This window comes from Felis catus, chromosome A2 (genome assembly GCF_018350175.1).
Source record: "Felis catus isolate Fca126 chromosome A2, F.catus_Fca126_mat1.0, whole genome shotgun sequence".
NCBI classification, from domain to species: Eukaryota; Metazoa; Chordata; class Mammalia; order Carnivora; family Felidae; genus Felis; species Felis catus.
In genome coordinates, this window is record NC_058369.1 from 130,629,494 (window position 1) to 130,653,005 (window position 23,512).

The 23,512-nt window shown below is 40.2% G+C and overlaps 1 protein-coding gene across 7 annotated transcripts in view; it reads right to left on the reverse strand.

Annotated features, from left to right (window-relative positions):
• DOCK4 (dedicator of cytokinesis 4) overlaps nt 1-23,512 on the reverse strand; it is a 434,985-nt gene that overhangs the window by 27,931 nt on the left and 383,542 nt on the right. For all 7 annotated transcript variants that reach the window (XM_045052625.1, XM_019825719.3, XM_019825720.3 and 4 more), the window contains 6 exons: nt 20,302-20,395; nt 12,341-12,489; nt 10,536-10,622; nt 8,398-8,502; nt 2,902-3,043; nt 1,342-1,508 (listed from right to left, as the gene is read on the reverse strand). In XM_045052625.1, the coding sequence (XP_044908560.1) occupies nt 1,342-1,508; nt 2,902-3,043; nt 8,398-8,502; nt 10,536-10,622; nt 12,341-12,489; nt 20,302-20,395 (744 nt within the window). The remainder of the gene's footprint in view (nt 1-1,341; nt 1,509-2,901; nt 3,044-8,397; nt 8,503-10,535; nt 10,623-12,340; nt 12,490-20,301; nt 20,396-23,512) is intronic.

The window sequence follows — 23,512 nt, forward strand, 5'->3', positions numbered from 1 at the left end:
AGATGCCAAGGGCTGTCGGCACAGGAAGCAGGAGCCAGATTTATCATCATTTTCTAGGAGGACTGCTATACCACGGATAAATACTTAAAGTGATAGCCATGAGGAAAGGTGGTGCAGCAGAAAATGCAAAGGAGAAGATACCAGAAGGTGTAGGGTGTATGGGTAATGAGAACGTGACTCTGAGCAAGTCAGTTGCCTGAGTCCAGTGGATCTCTGACTTGTTCAGTGTAAACAACTGCAGTGAAAACCATAGCATAAACCAACGATCACTAATTGGTTTGGGGAGACGCTAACAAAAATTGAAGTATCCAAAAGGACTAGAAAATGCTCATGGATCTTTTCAGGAACCTCCCAGTTCTGTCTTCCCATAGTTTCTTTGCCTTGATATTTAAGCCATCAGACCTCTTTGCACAGAGGACGGCTGTGTTGAGGGCCATCATAACACTGCAGAATGGCCATGCCTAATTCCTGGAGCTACTGCTGGGCACACTGGGAACTGGCACTTAGGCAGAGGCCACAAGGGGAATTAACATCATCAGACAGTCATTGCTAACAGTATCAGGAGAATGTTTCCCAGCTTAAAGAGACACTCTGTGATGAAAGAAGCCAAGCCAAATAACCCACAATAATAGGTTAGTTTTGCATTCTTTGTATGGGGGGAAATAGTGACTAACAGAGATCTATCTGGTCTTGCCTTGTCAGTGTCAAGGAAAGAGGAGACTATAATGTGTCTGTGGGACCATCCTGCCCCTTTCCCCCTGTGAAGCTGAGACAGCCAGAGGGAGCTCTGGACGGTAAGGCATATTGCAACTACTCACAACGGACTGGCACATGCAAGGAGTCTATGGTTTGCTTTTATCCTGTGTCTTCTCACAAGTCCTAATGACACATCATTCTAACAAGAAAAAGCAGAAGATCACACAGAAATTTCCTGCTGCTCGCAGTCTCCGAATCTTCTTTTCCCCTATTGATTAAGCATTCTTCACTCACTGTGGTCTGTGGTATCTCAGAACAAATATTCTGAGGTCCCCACAGTTGGTTCCGTATGAATGAATGAGAGGGCTGAGCTCAATCATGACATCTCCGAGGCTGGTCTGAGGACTACCGTCACGGTCACAAAAAAAGCTGCTTCCAGGGCTTCCTCTCAGACCTACTGAGTCAGGATTCCTGACTCCGATTTCTGACTCAATCTGATACACAGAAGAATTTGAGATCAACAAGACTAAATGATTTCTCCTCCCTTCTGGTTCTATCACCTGACTCTATTCTGAGTAAATATTTATCGAGCGGCTTGTCCCAAGATTCTCACAGGAAACCACATGTAATAGAACTGCACGATACCTTGAATTCATTCTCTTTATCTTTGGTGCCCTTGTGAAATGGTCTGTCATAGCGGAATTTCCAGATATGATTCACTTTATAGAAACTTTTGATGTTGTCCGGAACACCCTCTCTCTGCAGGACCTCCTGGCTCTCCGGAATGGGAGTAACAGCATATATCTGTAAATCTAGGGTTAAAAAGTCAAGGAGGAAACCCAACTTGGCAAACTCGGTGGAAATCTGGCTTGAGCTGAGCTGTGGCAGAGAGAAGAGGATGGGTAACAATCTGGTGTTTCCATTGGTTCTAAATCATTTTAAAAGTTGCTAGGAAGGTGCCAAGAACTCAGTTGACAAATCATTTCTCAAACTGCAGGCCTTGAACTAGTTTCAGGCAGGTGATTCTGACAAAGTATCTGTTTAAAATGTCTATAACTTGTGAATTTATTTATCACTGATTTGTTTTCTTTCTTTCTTTCTTTTTTTTTTTTTTGGTGGGGGTGAGTGGCTATGGCTTGGATCTTAGGTACTTAGAATTACATGAACTGTAATCCTTGTTTAAGAGACACTCTTATCCTTAGTCTATGCATGTCCCCTCTTAATTTGTTTGTATAATAATGTATAAATACCCATGCAACCATGACCAAAGACAGGAACCCGTTGTGACAGTGATTTATATTTACCTGTGTGATGCTCCGTGTCTCCAGCCTTCCCACACTTAAGCTATCACTCTCCCAAATCTTCTACTGATAAGCAGAGTGTTGTTGGTGTAGTTGATATTTAAAAAATTACATTAGAGGGGTATCATATTTACTTGTATGTTTTACACCTTCTTCTCTTTTCATCCTAAGAAGGACAACAAAATCTTTTCCCTTATGGAATTTCTTGCTTCTATTGCATTTTATTTTCTACTTTGAAATGGTATCCATAATTATCAGTGGGAGTTTCTTGTCTTCTTTATGAACATAAGTTTCAGGAAGACAGAAGCCATCACACAGGAGGGCTGGGGTGAATTCCCTTTGCCTCTAATGCCTGTGTAATTTCATTTGGATTGCTTGTATTTAGACAATGGGAGTTTCAATTACACAGCCATCACTAAAGGCTGTCCAGGATGCCATGGCTAAGAGTTCCCCCAAAGACACTAAGGTACCTTGTTTCCTTCCTTCCAGAATAAAAGTATCACAGGAAAAGGGGGTGAATGATATGTGCCAGTAAATACAACACTATCATTTCCTCGAACTGAAGCAGTTTCCACAGGATATGTTGGAGGAAAATTATTCTAAGGGAGATCACTAAAAGGAGCTTTAAAAGCAGGTTTGAGACACAGAAAAGTTTTAATTGAAAGGAAAAAATTCTTTACCAGAATCCTTAAGGGATTTCCTTTCAACTGACATTGTGATAATAACCAGAACATTCTGTTCAGAAGGAGCTAAGCTGACATCAAGGTGATGAGAAGGAGAGAGAGTGAGAACATGGCTATGGCAGAGGGGGCCAGAGGCTGAAGAGCCTTGCACGAAAATGCGCTGCGGCTAACGGCCAGCGGCTCTAACTGCCCTCACTGCAGCCCCTCCTAGGTGTGGATACACTGAGCTTCTGCCTGGAAGATGGTCTCATCAGGCTGGTTGGCGTGCTGCATGGCGATGGCGTGGGGGAACTCATTCAGCATTCTCTGTTGGAAGGCCTCCAGCCTTTCGTAGTCATGCCCTCGACACACAAACTCCTTATTCTGCAGGAGAAATAAAAAAAAAGAAATTAGAGCCATATAATCGAGTGCATTAATTACAGAGAGAAGCCAAAAAATAGGGCACTGGCAGTAAGGGAGCATATGCCTCACATCAATAGACTGTCACAACAACAACAAATCCAAAACACTGACACAGTCTGAAAAATTTGCCCAGATATGAAAAATGCAGGGCAAGGATCATGAGCTTCACTTTCTACTGCTTTTGATAAGACTCAGTAGTATGTGCCAAGCTTGTGTGCGTGAGGTGCAAAGAGGCATCTGATTCTCAGAGCACTGAAGTATAAAACAAAGCAATCATGTTCTCTCTGAATGCTAATGAGCACATGTGTTAAAGATTTTTTTTTTTTTTTGATAAGCTGGATATCAGAGTTTGGTGGGTAAATTCTCAATTTGGAGGAAAAGAAAGTAAATGCAATCTCCAAAAATGCGCGTTAATGCATTTTTTTTTATAAAGGCCACAGAGATCAACACCGGATCCTCAACACTGGATTCCTACATGGAAAAAAGGAAGACTATCACTGTCTGTATTCCTGCTCTCAGCAGGGCCGGAATGGGAAACTTCCCTGCCGTAACAAACTGGGCTTGGCTTCCTGTAGCTGAGAGTCTTGTTAACTGGCCCAAGATAAGACTTAGGATTTTTAGGGCCTTGCTAAATGTTGGACGTTATTTTGTTTTGTTTTGTTTTTTGTTTGTTTTCTTTTACAAGATATAGAAGCACTCTGTGGGCTGGGACTGTCTCTCATTCAGGCAAAAAATGGTGAAGATTATCCTTGAGGTAGTCTAAAGAGCTGGAAAGATGGGCAGGTTTCTGGAAAGCACCTTTGAAGTCAGGTTAGATATGAGGGAACTCTTCCTGACAGGTGAATAATAATGAAGTTACAACTGTTGAAAACAGTCACTGACTAGGTACTCTGCATATATCTTATTTAACCCCAACAAATGTGAGGGGGTCATTCCCACATCCTGCCCCATTTTATAATTGGGAACCACGGATCAAGATCTTTATGTACTTTGGCCATGTGTATTAGATTCAAACTCAGGTGTGAGACCAAGGCCTGAGCTCTGTCTCCACTGAACATGGCTGACACATCCAGAAAAAACTCCTGGCAGCTATGGGGACCACGAAAGGTTGTAGGTGACATGCCCTGAAGATCTTTAAGAGAAAGAGGGCATGGTTCATGGTCTTGGGGAGCTAAGGCCCAAGGTTCTCAGAGGTTCTTATAATTACACAAAATGCCCTAAGGAAGAACTCTGAGTCACCTGGAGGAAGTCAGAAACCAGGGGGCAGGGGGCAGGGGGCTCAGGGTTGCAGCTGAGAAAAGGCAGGTGGAGGCAAGCAGAAAAAAGAGCAGGGAATGGGCTCTGAAAACCTGCCACAATTCTTCACAAACCTCCAAATAAATCACAATCCTTTGGTAATACAGGCTAAGACAGACTACCTAGAAATCAGGACCCTCCCTCCCCCCTGCACTAACAATCCCATATTTAAAACTTTCTAGATAAAACAAAGTATACTTTCTGATACTATTTTTTAAATTCTATTCAAAAGATAATAAATTTGCTTGATAAAATAAGACTATATATATGATATATATTCCTGCATATTACAGAAGTCCCAAAGTAAGTATCTGACTGTTCTAATAACTGCAACATTTTTAAAGCAATGCTTAAATCTTAGAGCAGGTTGTAAAATCAGGGGTTATTCTAAGCATATAATCATTTAATGGTGTTAAAAAGTCATTCTGAAATAAAAATAAACTTGGCATCTGATATTGGAGTTGTCAGGAAATAAAAAAGAATTAAACATTTCTCCAATCAATACTTTTTTCATCACAGCTTTGAGATATAGTTCACATACCATAAAATACACCCTTTTGAAGGTTTTTAGTATATGCACAGAGCAACTATCACCACTGTTGAATTTGAGAACATTTTCATTACCTTGTAGAGAAACTCATATCCATTAGCAGTCACTCCTTGTTTCCTCTGCCCCTGCACCCCTATCCCCCACCCCAGCCCCTGGCAACCACTAATCTGCTTTCTGTTTCTGTGGATTTGTCTATTCTGGACATTTCATATAAGTGGAATCATACAACATGTAGTGTTTTGTGACTGGCTTCTTCTACTTAATATATGCTACAAAGTGGCTGAATCACTTTGTACCATGTAACAGTACTTTATTCCCTTCTTACTGCTCAATATTCCATTGTATGAATATACCGTATGTTTTTCTATCTATAGGCTAACGGACGTTTGGGCTGCTTCCACTTTTATGCAATAATGAATAATGCTGCTATGAACATTTGTGTATAGGTCTTTGTGTAGACATATATTTTCTCTTGAGTATATACCCAGGAGTCGAATTGCTAGGTTACCTTTGTTAATACTTAAAAAAAATTTTTTTATTATCTTTTTCTTTTGAAAAGGAAATACACACCAATGGTTAAAAAAAAAAAAGGAAAAAAAAATCCCAAACAGTACAGGACATACAATGAAAAGCAAATGTCTCTCTCATCCTTGATCTCAGTTATTCTTTCCAAATCACTATGCAGAGATATTCTGTGCATAAAGAAATTGTCAATAAAGAACCCATTTTCCAAGAGGGCAAAAACTACTTAAATCGTACACTTATATAAATATATTAACTTATTTCAACTTGAAAAATTATCTTGAAAATGATCACAAAGAGGAAATTTTTATTTATGTAAAAAATTTTTTTAATGTTTATTTATTTTTGAGAGGGAGAGAGAGAGAGAAAGACAGACAGACCATGAGTGAGAGAGGGGTAGAGAGATAGGGAGACACAGAATCCAAAGTAGGCTCCAGGCTCCGTGCTGTCAGCACAGAGCCCGACGCAGGGCTCAAACTCATGAACCATGAGATCATGACATGAGCCAAAGTTGGATGCTTAACCAACTGAGCCACCCAGGCACCCCCATGAAGAGGAAATTTTTAATGTTGAAGTTTGCATGTTTTTAAATTGAAGGACAGACTGGAATCTGATTTCCTAAAAAGAGGTCAAGCCCCATGATTCTGAAGGGTGTGGTGCCTTTTAGAAACCAATAGAGGGTAGCCCTTCTCTTTCATTTTGAAGAAAATATCATCTATACCAAGAAAACCTGTTTTTTTGTCTTGTTTCAAAAAAAAATTTTTTTTTTAAAGTCCTTATTTATTTTTGAGAGACAGACACAAGAGTATAAGTGGGCAAGTGGTAGAGAGAGAGGGAGACACAGAATCCAAAACAGGCTCCTGGCTCTGAGCTGTCAGCACAGAGCCCGATGTGGGGCTTGAACTCACAACCTGTGAGATCATGACCTGCGCTCAAGTGACTGAGCCACCCAGGTGCTCCAAGAAAAGCTGTTTTGAAAAGACTAATAACATAGGTTGGTTTATTCTAATTAACTTCCTAACAAAATTTATTCTATTAGCCAATTCAGTATTCTAATTTGCTAAAGTCCTTTTAAAACTGTGGCTCCTAAACTACTTCTATTTTTTTTTAAACTTTACACTTTTATTTATCACAGTTTTATTTACTAGATACACATTGAGTGTACTTGCTACCTGCACTCAGAATTTGATCAGGGTCACAATATGACTTTTGTGGGCCTCTTTCTCTATAAAACAGTATCAAAAATCATACTGAGAGACTGATTTGGTATGAGGACAAATATATACCTAATAATCTAATGTATAATATACAATTTAATATATAACATTTTCTTCCACGAAAACAGGTCATTTTCCCCTTCTGATCTTTAAAAGAAATGAAAACACTTTTGAAGGCCATCTAAAATATTATGATCTGTAAACTCTGTACCCACTGTATGTAATGGATTGATTAGCCCTGAGTAGGATGTGGAAGAAAATGTAATCTTTTACTTCATTTGATTTTAAGCTGATAGAAGAAGGGGGTCTGTGGTACCAGAGTCATGTCTGGACCCTCCTGTGGGGTCTCCAGCCCCTGCACTGCTCACAATTCTAGAATGTCCACACTTCCGCTCACTACCTGGATCCGGGCTACCTGCCCTTGGCAGCGGGGTGCTGATCACAGTCCTGTGCCTAGTATGTCCATGTTTAAAACAGTCTTTCAAAGTCAGGAAGTATTCTAAACCTGTCTCTGGTTTTGATCCAGAATCAAGCTTTCCTCTGCCCATAGGTCCATCTGCAGAGTCAGCCTTTGGGCCACGTACACCATCACGTTGGTTCCTTTTGAACCCGACAAGGAGATTTTACTTGTGTCTGCGTGGCACCAAAATAATCGGTCATTTCAATCAACCTGTCATTTCCGTGTTTGTTCCATGTAATACTAAAATGAATTTTTGCCTATGGTGCTTGGATATTTTGGAATCTATATCTTTATCTCTATTTGGTGTCTATGTATATATATAAACTTTATATATAAATAAATGAATAAATACATATAAAACTCTGATTATAAAAGGCAGATAAGTTAATGATTATTAAGCAAACAATGAAATCCAATCTTTCTCCTCTCCATTATCCTTCAAGTACCCCTATCCTATGCTCATTCATATGTGCTGGTAGTTAAAGCAAGATTCAGGGCAACACAAATACCAAAGTATTTGTATGCGAGGATTTAAAGTTTGTAATGAATTCACTCAATCTACAAATTATTCCAGATACTTCTCAGTTGCCTGGGGGAGGAAACTTTCCTCTCCCAACCAATGTTTTTATGTAAGTGAGTATATGTTACGCACTCAAGTATTAAATAAGTCTTCAAGCACGTAAGATACAACTTGGCACAATGTGAACCATGGTAAGAATACAGTCAAATATTTTATGATCCACTAGGTACCTTGGAATATCTGGAAGATTTTCCTTGGTGGAAAGAGTTTATCCTAGCAATAAATGGGATCTCTTGGTTGAGTGACATTTACCCTTTTCACAAAAGCGGTAACTGGGCTCTTCCCATGATTCTGGAGGGAGTTTCTAGAGGACATAGGACTGCAGGGTTTATGGTCATCTGCAGTGCCCCGCCATTTTTCTCTAGTGCAAGCTACGTGGAAATCACAGACTAAACAGAACAGTAAATGTCAATCACACAGGGGAACAACTATAATTAGCAAAGACTACTCATAAAATATAGTCACCTTAGAAATTTAGGATGAAAAGTCAAAGAAATGTTTGATAATTTGGTGAATTATTCAAAACAAGGTAGTCTAGATTTAGTACACTGTCTACAAACTAAAAAGTTAAACAAAAATCTCTTGATATTATGGTCCTAAAAGGACAAAATGTCATTAACATCTTGATTTTCTTGACTGGGGTATCTATATTGGAAGTATAAAAGCAAATTAAATAGTGTATTAACTTACTCTTAAGAAAAATGGAAATTTTTTCCCATAAAATCCAACTCTGAAGAACTCTGGTTCAAGACGTTGCTGGTCCATGATTTTGTCATACAAAGAGGCTTCCATCATCTAGCAAAGCAAAGGAGAGGTTCTAATAATTTTATCTCATCTTTCAGCTCTACTTGTTTATTTTTTTTTATTTTATTAAAAAAAAATTTTTTTTTCAACGTTTATTTATTTTTGGGACAGAGAGAGACAGAGCATGAATGGGGGAGGAGGCAGAGAGAGAGGGAGACACAGAACCAGAAACAGGCTCCAGGCTCTGAGCCATCAGCCCAGAGCCTGACGCGGGGCTCGAACTCACGGACCGCGAGATCGTGACCTGGCTGAGGTCGGATGCTTAACCGACTGCACCACCCAGGCGCCCCACAGCTCTACTTGTTTATAAAAGAGGGTGTTTCTTCTATATAAAGGAGAACTTCACTATCGTTTGCAGAAAAGAAGATTTCACTCCCTTTTTATGCTTTAAGGCAGGGATCAGCAAACTTATGCTGTAAATGGACAGAGAATAAATATTCTAGGCTTTGCAGGCCATATGGTCTATCACAACTCCTCAGTTGTGCAAGGCCCATAGGCTATAGCTTTCTGACCCTGCTTTTAAGAATCAAATATTATTACATGTTCTCACCAGAGAAAATAATTTCTAAGCACAAGGTCCATCAAGAAAATATTATCTTCACAATTAAATAACAAGTGACATGAATTAAAAAAAAAATGAACTACTAGAGGCCAAACCTTCCTGGAGAACTCTCACGCTGGATGTACTCACCTGTGGATCTGGTTCTCCTTGGTCACAGTAATTCAGGACATTTGGAAGGTGCAACCTTGCACAGGTTGGACAGGGATAAACCAAACCAAAGGAGACCCATAGTGCAAAGTGCTGTCTGGGCTGAAAGCTCTTAAGTGTGTCTCTGACAATGTTGGAACTATGAAGCACATAAAGCTTATAGTTTTCCTTCCACGATATTATCATCCCCAGGGTTTATAGAGAAAGACTAATATTGCACTTGAAAACCTCCCCCTCCCTCTGCCCCCCAGTAACAGCACCCCAAAGAGCAGTTGGCATGAAGTGTAATGCTTTGGGTTTATAAAAATCTTAGTGACTATGATACCCAAGGGCTCTCCTGGGTAAACATTGTAACCTCGCTTGTGTTACAGGGACAGTATGCCAAGAGAAGCACAGCGACGTTTTTCTATCAAACTGCAGTGCCTGCCAGAGCCAGCCAGCATGATGGACTGAAGTTAAAACAAGGTTTTTTCTCTTTGGTCTTCATGTTAGGAGAAATAGTGATGAACTACCGACATGAAATACTACATCAGTAGTACAGGGCCGGTTTCTGCAGGTTGAGTGAGTTACTTGTGGGGTATGGGATTTTGCAGGCTGTTAAAGGTTTACAATATCATTTCTTCAACTGCTACCTCAGAATTAAAAGGGAACATCATAATCTGCTTCCCATTTTAGAAACCCTGAAGAGCTGAGGTGTTACAAGATGACACAAAACACTCATGACTCTGAAGAATAAGGATTTAACAGTGCAAGAGGGACCTGTGTGAATCGGAAAAGAACAGAAGGGACAAAACATTTCGTTCAGGGACACAGAATATTGAACTCCTTGGGCTCTTGGGTACTAAGACCGTGGTTTAGGTGTAGCAAATAAAACATATTGCTGAGGCTAGAGTGGACACCTATACAATTTAGCCCTCAAATATGTACAAATGGGTCAGCTAGCCATTTCTACTGTTTTGCTGTGCAGATTATGGGACTAACAATAGCATATTGTTACAGAGATCTGTGTACAAGTGAGAAGCTCTTGAACAGTGTGGAGATTTCCATCAGTAAACTAAAAGAATTAATCATGGATTTCATTGCATATTTCAGACCTGATGTTTGTGCATGGATCAAGGGCTCACTTTTGTGCACGAATCAAAAGCATCTGCTATTTCTCTGTATAAATAGCTGAGTATGTTTCAGAGGAAAGACTTAAAAAAGCTTTCTGCAAGACATGTCGAGATGATCACAAAGTTAATTTCATAGAAGGATACTGGAAAGCTAATCAAAAAAGGATGCCATAGCCTGGTTAGGATGCATCCGGGCACCTTACCCTCATCTTGCTCAGGTTTCTGTAGTCATAGTAACTCTCGTACTGCTCTGCAATCTTCCGGCACAAGATGATGCCATTCTCCCAACACTGTGGACAAATACATGATATAAATGCTCGTGATCCCACAACATTTACTTTATTTCCACCCAGAGGTCAAGGTGTAACTGCTTTCAGATCATCCAGCCTTACTTCTTAATCTTTATAACTTACCTTTAATAGTATCACTGCAACTTTAAGCTTGAAAACAGCATGCAATTAACATGCAAATTATTAAAACTCTTTAGGAAGTAAGAAAATATGATCCACCAGAACAGGCATTAACATATGGTGCAGAATCATTTTCTGGTGTCATTTCAGAGTCATCATCTTGAAATAACTACAGTTCCACAATGGCCAAGTAGATGAATAAATAGGCCCTCCGTGCTAAGGAGGGAATTACTACTGACCCCTAAGGCCCAATTATCCACAGCTGGCAAGCTGGATTCCTTGCTTGGCTCAATTGCACTTGTAAATTGTGAGGCTCTAACCCAGCTGGTTAATTTCCAGCAGAAAAGCAAAAATTCTTTCGTCTAGCCCAAGTGTCAGCAAACTTTCTGCAAAAGGCCAGACAGTAAATAATTCAGGCTTTGTGGGCCATACAGTCTTTGTCACAACTACTCAACTCCACTGTTAAAGCACGAAAGCAGCCACAATGTATAAGCCTGTCTGTGTTCTAATAAAGCAATCACCTGTGGACACTGAAATGGGAATTTCATGTAATTTTCACCTGTCAGATATTCTTTTTCTTATGGTACTTTTCAAACACTTAAAAATGTAACAGCAACTCTTAGAATGTGGATGGTACAGAAATAGGCAGTGAGCCATCTGACCCAGGGGCCACAGTCTGTAACGCCACATCTAGCACAAACCCCTTGGAAGGGCCAAGATAAGTGGACAGAGATTTTATAACAGCTTATCCTACAGATGGAAACTCCACTGAAGGAGGATACAAAGGCATTTCCTTGCTATTAATGTAACAAATGATATGTCAGTATATTTAGATAAATAATAAAGGAAGATAGGAAAGAGAAGATACAGGAAGATAGGCAATTCCCTTGCATGAAATTATGCAATTATATTTTGTACAAGAATGACAGCCGTGTTTTAGTCTTCTGTTTAACCTTGGCAATTTGGAAGACAGATTTAAATCTAAGACACGTATCACCAAAGCATCCAAATGTTCAAGTCAATAAACAACTGTGGTCAGATTCATAAGTGTTTTTTAAAGGGTCCTGCAAGCCCTTGAAGAGGGAGACGGGGTGGAGTGAGGTGATGTGCTAAAGGACATCATTAGGTCAGTGAGGTTTTTCAGGACCCCATGGCATCTCTAAGTATACAATGGGAGGCCGTAAAATTCTTTAAACAAAACAAGTGGGATGGGGCAGAACACATACCAATTTGGGAAGGCAGGTGAGGGGTGGTAACATGGTTTTTTAGAGAATAAAACACCTGGGTGTCAAAACCTCCAGGTCAGTGTTTCTCAAGGCATGGCCCCAAATTCGTACACATTGGAATCTCCTTGAGTCCTTGTCAAAGTTACAAAGTCCCCTGCCCCAGGCCAGACATACCTAATCAGAATGTCTAGAGGTGGGACCTGGAAATCTTAACAAACTGCATGTTAACAAATTCTTGGGTGTTTTCAATGCATATTAAAATTTGAGGGTGCCTGGCTTGAGGACGTGGGCATCAGAAAACTAGAAATGAAAGGCAACATGACAGCAACACAACCACGTTGGGTGAGGCCACAGGTGGGTAGGGCTACTTACTTTGCCTCGGTCAAAGTTCTGGATGATGGCAAGATGCAGGTGTTCCTTGCGCTGCCATTCTGTTTGCATGGGGTAGGTCAGGAACTCCCGAAGGGGCCTGTCAGACCATTCCAACAGCTCATCGTATAACAGGAGAGTATAGGCAGCCTCTGCAAGCCAAGTGGGAAGGCAATGATTGAGACAGGGCCCCAAACAACTTCCCCTTGAATGGGGCTGGTTTAGAAAAAAATGGAAAAAATATTTTCTGAATTTCATGATAATGAAGAAAATGTTCAGAATATATGCAAAAGAAGGTGATGGATTCCCCTTGGAAGATAGAATTATCAGAGATTTGTACTTCCTCTTTCGGCTCCCTGTATTCATTCCTTCCCCCACTTCTTTCTTTCTCTTTCTTGCCTTCTCTTCCTATCCCTCCTTTTTTCTGCAATGCCTGTATGATGCTGGCTTAATAAAAATGGTTAAGAAAATCTTATTGGAGATGGTTCAAAGAAATAGACATGCCTTTGATTGCTAAGGAAGTTCACTGGCAAATCCCTTGGGGTGAGACCATGGGCATCTTTCAAAGGGCATGCTTAGGAAACAACAAATGGTAACTCAATTCTTCTTGATAACAGAAGGTTTTAAAATTTGAAAATGGAGTTCAAGGGTAGGGTCAGGGTGTTGGCAGAATTTAGGGCAAAGAAGCCAGAGAGGAGCTAAGTGCAAAGAAGAAGAAAAAAAATCAAGCAACAGAAGAGGGATTAGAAAGGGCAGAAGTGTTAGTATGAAGTGTATGTGTGTGTGTGTGTGTGTGTGTGTGTGTGTGTGTGTGAAAGAGAGCTAGAGACAGAGACACAAGAGAGACAGAGAGAGAGGACTGTTATGTGTTATATGGTATGACCCCCAGTTGGCCCCACAAATCTTCAGTAATGGCTACTGAAGACATTACATGTTTGATATGGGATTTCTTGAAAAAAACATGTAAAGGGTGATATTCTGTATACACACATGAAAACGGTGACCTGTAGGGTTCAGAACAGTTGACAGGTAGTGCACTTAATAGAATACTTGCCATTCTGCAGGTCTCTTCATGAGTCTTAAATATGACCAAACAGATGGGGTTCCACTATCACTGGCGAAGGACCACAATAACTATTCTTTTCCTCTAACGTTGTAATAGCCAATTCATTTATTGAATTGAATAAAATGGACAAACCTTTATGTTATTAATCAATTTAATTACCACCCCCGTATGTTTCTTAAAAGATGTAATAGTAACTTTTAACACAGTATCAATAGTCATTATTGGTCTTCACTGATTTGCCTGAAGAGTAACTACACATAAAGCTCTAAAGTAGCATGTGGTCTTACTACTATGACTTGGCCATCTCAGTGTGTAAAATGTAGTTGTAATAAGGAAGGCTTGGGTCCCTATCACTTTTCTTTTGCCTCTTACACGTGGAAGTCCTGTGAGGCATAGGCTCTGGCATTTTTTCTTTTTAATTATCTTTGGTGACCTCAGTCTCCTGGCTTTCAGGGGTGACTGCAGAAGCTTTCCTGACTAACGAAGAATCACATTCTTCTCTGTCCAGTTTGCACACGGTTATCAGTATGATTTTTTAAGGGGAAGGATCACATGGTTCCCCTGATACACAGTAGCCAGTAACTGTCAGTAGCTAACAATAAATGTATGCCTCCGAAAGCCACAGAGGAGGCTGGCCATGATCTGGTCCCTCCCAGCCTCTCAGCTCACATCTCCCATTGTCCCTCCACATAGTACAAGTAAGAAGAACTTGCCACTGTTTCTCCTGGGAAGCCTCCAGCCTTCATGGTTGGAGCCCCTTGACCCAACTGTCAGCTCATACAAGAAAGCTGTCCAAACAGGAATGGAGGTACCTTCTGTTAACCACTGGCCACATTCTTGTGGAAGTTGAATGTGACACGGACAGAGAGAGCACCAGCTAAAGGGTGTGGGTTAACTGGCAGACACAGAAACAGCTGAATCACCACAATGTAGATTGCCACAGAAGACTGCTTTTTTATGGGACAAGAATGATAATAATAATGATTGTCAGATCTGTGCTGTATCTGAATAGCTTTCTAATTTTCTCTGAGACTTCCTGAGATGATTTCCTCATCTTTAATCACCCACCTATCCTTATAATAAACGCCAAGCACCTAAGAAAGCCCTATGCGTGTCTTTGTTCCTCTGTCTACACACTTTGCTCCTATCATGTCAACCATCCATGGTTCCCTTCACTGGCCACATGGACTGACGCCTGCAGTCCCTCACAGACTATTCCTTCAAGCTCTTCCCCTGCACTGGTGAATAACTCCTATTTTCTCTTAATATACAGCTCAGGAATTATCACTTTGTCTCTCAAATTTCTTTTGTGTCTCCCCAACACCTGAGCATTCAAAAAATATCCTTGCAATTAATCCTTTTATAGTGAAAAGGATGAGAAGGACCGAGTGAACCCGTTCCCGCAGTTGAAGCTTTTCAGCTGCCCATGGGGAGTGACTTAAAGGGCAATGAAGGTCAAATTCATAGAGATGGAAAGTTGAATGGTGGATGCCAGGGACTGGGGGAGGAGGGGGTGCGGGGGAAAATGGAAGTTATTTAATGGTTACAAAGTGTCCGTGTGTGCAAACAAAAAAGGTCTGGAGACAGAGAACGGTGATGGCAGCGCAAAGATGGGAATATACTTAATGCCACTGGATTGTAAACTTCAAAATGGTTAAGATGGAAAATTTTAGGGGCGCCTGAGTGACTCAGTCGGTTCAGCATCTAACCTCGGCTCAGGTCGTGATCTTGTGGTTTGTGACTTCAAGCCCCACATCGAGCTCACTGCTGTCAGTGTGGAGCCTGCTTTGGATCCTCTGTCTGCCCCCCTCTCTCTCTGCCCCTCTGTCTGTCTCTCTCTCAAATACAATAAAACATTTAAAAAATTATTTTAAAAAAGATGGTAAATTTTATGTTACCTACATTTTATCACAATAAAAAAAAATTTTAAAGCAGGGGAGGGGTGGGCAATGATGGCTTTTTAGTCCCTAAATTGCTTTCCAAATCATGCTTGCCCTGGGGCAGTCCAGGGCATGGGCAGAAAATCAGGTGTGGGTATGCCATTGGGAAGTCCCGGAATACATGCAGGTTTGGCAAGCCATCAGGAGAGGCTGACAAATGACTGAATGGTGACACGGAAAGAAGTGAAAATAAATTACACCTGTTTCGGAATCTGCTTCAGGAAAATGATGATGTCTATCTGGGGTAAATGGTGTGTGTAAAGGAAGCTATAGAAAGTTTTCATGAAAGAAAACGTATATACCTTTGAAGCGTAAGCAACACAGGAGACTACTGAGGCTGATTTTAAATACATTAGCAAACTGTAGATGTTTTATTGTAATATGTTGTATAGTTATTCTTCTCCATCTTTAGAAGACAGTATCATGCATTGAAGAGGGAAGAATGAATCACATCTAAAATTTCCAGCGATCTTTTAAAACGTATTTATAATTTTGAACAAAAGGCATCACTGCATAATTAAACAGGGGCCATCCCCTTGACAAATATACAGTGAGGACAACCATATGTGACAAAAAAGCATAAGAGAAAACTCGATATGAATTAGGAATGGAGAGTATGGTCACAAAAGGCTGCAAAGGGTTAGGCCATTTCAACAGAATCTTACAAAGAGAAAAGTTAGAAAAGTTTTCCCATTATTTTCACTTTCTTCAAGGATACACAAAAATGAACACAGAAGTGATGAATAAAATGTTGCATGGGGAAAGGACTTCTTATGACTTTGGGGAACATAAAACCTGCAAGTTGAGTGAACAAATTAAAGAAAAACAATTTTCCCATTTCTAAAATAGAATCAGATCTGGACTCTGTTTTGGAGAACCAAACTATGTCAGGTACATAGCTGGAAAAGCTTGTCCTCAGTTCCCTCCCTCATTTCTTTTTTAAATGGACTTTAAAACAAGTCCACTAGGTGGTTTTCATAGCTAATAAAAACTAGCTTTACCATTTCTCTCAAAATATGGCTACTAACTACTCTAAAAATGGTCACTGAAACTCTCTGACAGCATACCTGCAAAATCTTAGTCTATTTAATCAAAACCATCAGCACATCTGTGTGAAGAAAGACTGGGGCTTCCTCAGTGACTCAGGAATTATTGATACTGAAGAAGAAAAATCTCTGCAGGTGTTAAATTTAACTGAGTAAATTTATCGGTGATGCATTGTTTTTAACCCTCACAGTGCTGCACACTAAACTGAGAAGACTAAGAAGAAGAAAACATCATCTCTGTCCTCAAGGAATTCACCTTTCAACTGGATATCTCTACCTACTTACCGACCTGCCTATCTAGGTACACACACACACACACACACACACACACACACACACACACGCACACACACACACAGCTTATATAACTATTAATAAAAATAATGTGATAAGTGCTTTAATGGATATCTGAAAAAAAATGCACTGGGAAAAGAGTTGGAATCATCAACTCAGCCCATGGGAGAGGGGTGGTGGAGCATGTAGGGGCTGAGGAAAAGAAAAGGAAAAAAATTCCAGGAAAAGATGGTAAAGGAACACGTCCTTAAGGATGAAGACAAGGAATGTACAAGTGGGAAAATGAGGCTGAATAGACAGGTGTTGGTTTTATTACGATGGACCTTGAGTAAAGAGCTTAAACTTGTTTTTTGTAGAAGACATCAATTGAAAACAGTCACATTTAGAGAAAGGGTTGCTGAAATTGTTAAAGGGCCAGACAGCAAATAATTTATAATCTAGCTTGCAGGCCACGTGGTCTTTGTTGCAACTACTCAGTTCTGCCTTTTGTAGCACATAAACAGCCACAGACAATATCCAAGTAACTGAGTATGGCTGAGTTCTAATAGAACTTTCTTTAGAAAATCAGGTGGTTGGTCTGCAGTAGTTTTCTGCCCCCCACCCCCCTGCTCTAGAGAATAACTCTGGTGATAATTAAGAAACAGTCTGGGTGTGAGCCGATGAAGCCCTAACTCAGGCAGTGGGGTGAGGGTGAACAATGAAGAGGAAATGGTTTTGAGAGACTGTTAGGAAGGGAAATCAATAGAACATCATGAATGGGTGAATGGTTACTTGAGGGAGGCTGAGAGATACCAAAGATAACATCAAAGTCTCCACACTGAGTAAACTGAGTAAACACAGACCTTCTGTTAATTGATAGAGTGAAACTGTAGCTGGAGGCATTATTTAAATGCTGGCAACACACTCACCATTACAGAAAGGATTGCTTTCTTTTGCTTTTTTTTAAGTTTATTATTTTGAGAGAAAGCATGCGCATGCATGACTGAGTGGAGGAGGAGCAAACAGAGGGGGAGAGAAAATCCAAAGCAGGCTCTGCACAGTCAGCATGGAGCCCGACACGGGGCTCAAACTCACGAATCATGAGATCACGACCTGGAGGTGAAACCAAGAGTCGGATGCTCAACTGACTGAGCCACCCCGGCACCTCGGGGATTGCATTCTTTTAAAGCTGAAGGAGGGGCCACAAATCAGGAGTTCCTGGGAAGAACAGTGTGGCAAAGGACTAAAATTTAAGTTCCTAAATCCAGTTAAAGGGTTCTTATTCTGGTTGTGATGTAGTAGGCACCTTGTGTTGTACTTTTCCCTCATTGTAACTAAAAACCTAGGCTCAATATATAAGGCAAGTTTTGGAGGATTCTGACAAGTAAATAAAAGGGGGTGGGCAAAGTAAGAAAGTCAATATTCAAAGAATGACAGTAAAATAGTGTGGGTTTTGTTTGTTTTGTTTTTGTGTTTTGTTTTTGTTTGCCTTTCTTAATCTCCTGGCTTAGCTTGTCCTGTCTCCTGGAACTACAAATGGAAATGGGCAGAAAAAACTCCAAGCAAAGGTCTTCTGGTCAGAGGATTGAGGAAAGGATCTTCCTGTGGGATGGAGTACTTTTGAGCCTTCTACCCTCCTCTGAATCCCAGGAACACAGTGCATACCTGCAGTGGGGACAGTGAGGACAAACACAGTGGCAGCAGTGGCTTTGATGGGTTATTTTTTTTACATTCACTGCCTGGTCCCCAGGAAGACAGACTGTATGAAGTGCATTACAGTGTGTAGAGGGTCAAGGCTTGGCTTTGACTAATTGGTTCCGATCAAGCAAGAGTGCCAGGAAAAGGAATCTCTGTGAGGCAGGAAATGTGAGGACCATCACAGAGAGGAGGCATGTAGAGAAAGGCATTTTTATATGTGTTGTACAGTGCCCCAAGAAGCACGTACATTCAACAGATCAGAATCAACATAATCAAGATTCTGACAGACCTCTGGTCAGTTCCCAGGCTCTTCCTGGGTGACACACATGTGGGTGAGACCAGAATAGTACTGTAGAGGCATTAGAAACTATACCGATATCAGAATCACAACCTTCAGAAGGTGGTTCAGGACTTGAGGTTCAAATCTAACTGGACCGGTTGTCTGCTGAAATAAAAAAAGTCAATCTTCTCCAGAAGATTTTAACAGAACCCAGAGTATCATAATATTCAAAATGTTTGCAATAGAACCCAAAATTACTTGACATTCAAAGAAACAGGATAACTAAACACATCTCAAAGGGAAAAGGCAATTAATTAACAGATGCCAACCCCAAGATTCAGATGTTGGATTTACAGATAAATATTATGAAGCAGCTATTGTAACCATGCTCCTTAAAGTAAAAGTGAACACTCTTGAAGAGAAAGATACCAGTTCTCTACAACGAAACTGAAGCTACAAAACAAAATAAAATGAACAAAAAAAAAACCCACAAAAAAAGCAAAAATTAAACAAAAATTAAACTTTTACTGGAAGGCTCAGTAGCTGAATAGAAATGGCAGAAAAGAGTCAATGGACTTGGAAATGGATCAACAGAAATTATCTAATTTAAACAAGAAAGAAGACAAATTGAAAAACACATGAGCAGAGCCCCAAGAGCTTATGGAACAATACCCAAAGCCCTAACATTTATGTCACTGGGGTCCCAAAAGAGAAAGAGCGGTGCAGAAAATGTATTTGAGGAAATAATGCCTGAAAACTTCCCAAATTTGGAGGGTGAAGTAAGTTTACAAATTCAAGAAACTCAGTGGACCCAAACAGGATAAAGAAAGCCATGCCCATATACATCTTAAAGAAATTAGTGGAAACCAATGATAATGTCCTGAAAGCAACCAGAGAATATTATACATTATTTACAGGGAAAGAATACAAATGACTGCAGACCTCTCACTGAAAACCATGCAGGCCAGAAGACAGTAGAGCAACATTTTTAAAGTCCTGAAACAAAACAACTGTCCACCTAGAATTTAATATCCAGCAAACATCCTTCAGGGATAAATGTAAAATAAAGGCATTCCAGATGAAGGAAAATGAAGAGAATTCTTCACCACTAGATGTACTTAAAAAGAAATATGAAGACAAGTTCTTTAGGATGAATGAAAACGGTAACGGGGGAAAGTGAGAACCTCCATGAATGAAGAAAGAACAACAAAAACAGTAAATATATAAGCAAATATGATAGACTATTTAATATTCTTAAATTTTTAAAAAGAACTATGACCGTTCAAAGTAAAAATTAAGGCATTATCCAATAGGGTTTTCCACAGATGCACACATGATACTACATAGGACCACCACAACATAACGTTACTTAATTTGAAATGGCTAAAATACCAACTCTAAGTAGACTCTGACAAGTTAGGTATGTATTTTGTAACCCCAAAAGCAATCTCTAAAAAACGATACCAAAAGATATAGTAAAAAAAAGCCAATAAACAAATTAAAATGGAGTGCTTAGAAATACAGATCCAATTAAAAAGGTCCCTTTTAAAGTGAAAATGCTTGGGTCCTCAGCTTGGATTCTAAAAAGCAAAGGAGTTTCCATGTATAACACACCAGTGTCCAGCCCACTTCCCCCAGCCTGAGCCAAAAGACAGAATTACCTGTGAAGTTTTGGGCTTTGAGATGCAGATCATAGAGTTTGTGGATGTAGCGTATATACATCTCTTCCTTGTTCAGTTCAGTCTTATAGAAGTTCTGTACAAAAGAAAACAAGTGTGGATAGTTCTTCAACAGTCAGGCCTGCAAACAGCTGCCTTTCACTCTGTAGAAGGTCTGTGTCTTAAACCAAGACAGTGGACGCATTTTTCCATATAAATGTCTTGTTAAAAATTAAGTAAGGAGGCCCAGTGTTATAGTTTTAATGCAACACTCTCTGTGGTAAACATTACCTAGCAATTACTGGATAAGCTGGTAAGTCTTGGGGGGGGGGTGTTACTACCATTGATTCACATTTCTTTTGTACCCTCTATATTGTTTTTGATGGTTCTACTGCCTATTCAACTAAAAAAATATTTAAAATATATAACAAATTAATCTGCTTATTAAATTTGACCATCGATATTCAAAGGATAGCTAATTTCAGATTTCAAACATATTTTACTCTACAGAAAAAAAAATGTTTTCTAACATCTTTGGTAAGGATGAATAAAAATGATGTAAAAACATTTTTCTTCTCCTGAGGAATTATGTAAAAGAGGGTCAATGAAGATGCTCTTTATTTTTAAGGTATTAGTCTGCGTTTCCTACTTGTGTTACAGTTTCAGTATACCCGGACACATTATGTTGGCTTTTGAAAGGTATAAGCTATAAACATCCACATGTCTTCCTTCGGTGCACTGTATAAAGTACACTAGCCCTCCCTGAACTTAGTAAACTTGGAAACAAATGTATATAGCATTAGATTCCAGCACAAGCAGCATGCTGTAAGACTAAATGGGGCACTTTTTGTTAGCAGATCACTGTACATTACAAAATCCCTGTTCGAGTCTTCTGAACCACTATCACTATTGTTGACTGATCTTAGCTTGTATGGGCAAGAAGGAAAATGAACAGTGATAAGGGGATAAATCTGTTGACCTGAAGGAGTGATGGGTTTTCTTTAAGGGGGAAAGGCCAGGAATTCTGAAAATCTTTGAAACTGATTAGCGAGACAGGGCTCTGGCGATGAACCAAGCTAGCCAATGTGGCTGCTTAAATTGTACTTGGCTTAAAGCCCGAGGACCTTCTGTCAAATGTACTTTCTGTCCACTACCTAATAGGTGTCTATTCTTCAATAGGAGAACTCTTACAACCTTGAGGCACTGACATTTAGTTGAATGTATCATAAAATTTTTTCCTTCCAATTTATACCATTATCCTCCTCCTTTTCCTCTTGTCTCCTATAGATCTTGGCATTCTTTAAAAAACTAAGTAAATAATGCGATTCACATCTCTCGTCTTATAACCCAAACCATTTTAATTAGCAGGAATTGGTGTACCATCAACACAAGTCTAACAACCTCACAGCGGGTTTTTTAAATTATTAAGGGATGATTTGCTCTAATAGCTTTCTGGTAAGAAGAAGCTTTCTTTGAGAACAAAATAAGTGATCGCTCTATAAATGAATCATTCTCCTTAAAGAAAAAGAGGAGGAAGAGAAGGAGGGGGAGGGAGAGGAAGAAGAAGAACAAGAAGAAGAAGAGGAGGAGGAGGAGGAGGCGGAGGAGGAGGAGGAGGAGGAGGAGGAGGAGGAGGAGGAGGAGGAGGAGGAGGAGGAAGAGGAAGAGGAAGAAGAAGAAGAAGAAGAAGAAGAAGAAGAAGAAGAAGAAGAGAAGAAAAAGCAGAAAAGGAAGAAGAAATTTCTCTAGTCAGTAGATGAGAATTTTTCATATATGTCTGGCAAAACTTGTGACACAAAGAACAAAATAATAATTACATTTCCTAGTATTAGTCATGTCAAAGATTACGCATTTTTACCAATTTAACACTACACTTTTAACCTCAATCTTGTGAAGGAAGCCAGAGTTCTCTGGAAGACAGTCTGGAAATAATCTTTCCAAAGAGTTGAGAAAAATCTCTAAGACGAAGTGAGTAGCTGAAGAGAACTATATTACCGCTACAAAGCATCAAGCACTTTCCATATGGACTAGAAGCTAAAAAGATTAGCTTCAAAGTTACGCATTTGGTACTCTGATAATAAGCATTCTTGTGCTAGTTTGAAATTAGAACTGCTTTCAAAATGTTCACATTTTCTATAGAGGCTGTTCTTAGTCAGTGCAAAGCCAGCAGGCTACATTCTCTGTGTCAGGTAAATCCTGCTGGGGCCCCTGATTTTATTAAATCTCTGGCTCATTCCCACTGGGGGCTACACACATTTTGGGCAGAGCATTCATTCCTTCATCCAGGGAAACAATCTCTTCCATTCTGCCAGTTGAGGACATGAACCTAGAGTCTGTGCGTGTACCTGTTTACCTCCACACAGAAGACACTGTGGAAGAAGATGGACACAAGGGAAGAAGATTCTTCTGGAAAAAGGTAAAAGTTGTCCTTTGAGGTTATTTATGAGACTTTGTGACCAGTATTGCCGAAAAGCTGGGGTTAAAGAGATGAGCTAAGAAGACTGAAAGCTTATAGAGCACTTGGCTCTTCTTCCCAAACACTGATGCCCAGAGAGGAACACAGAAGCAGTTCAGGCTGAGGATCTCAAACGTGGCAACGGCTGGCAATAGCAGGCAAGACACTGGGGTAACACACAGAGGAGACTTAAAAGTAGGGATGACTATGCTGAAGGTTAGAAATGAGAGCTCAGAGGAGCGGTAAGTGGGCTGACCTCAAGAGTCTGGCCTAATGGCCGGAGGTCACTGTTGAGTCTGAGGACAAAAGAAAGCTGTGGAAGAAAGTGCACAACAAGATGTGGCCTGAGAGAGGACTCTTGAGTCTCACTAGTTTTAGTGACTGATACTGGAGGTGGAGATGCAATACACGAATTCAAAGTGAGGAACTAGCAGGGGGTAATGTAAAGAAGGATGCAGGCAGATGTGCAGAGGCGAAGGCCAGTGCAGGGAGAAAACAGAGGAGGGGAACCAGTAACAAGGCAGTCCTAAGACAGCACAAGTCCTGAGCGTCGAAGATAGACTTTAGGGGGAATGAACAAAACAGAATGGAAAGACTAAAGCCAGTGAGCTAGAACAAGACAGAGCGAGAGTGGAGGCAAAAAACATTTCCAAGGTGCTGGCAAAGAGAGAACAGCCTGGCACATGAGCGATTCAAGCAATCAGAGTCAGGACAGGAATGTCTGTACAAGGACTTAGACTAGCTGGTGAGGTTTTGTCT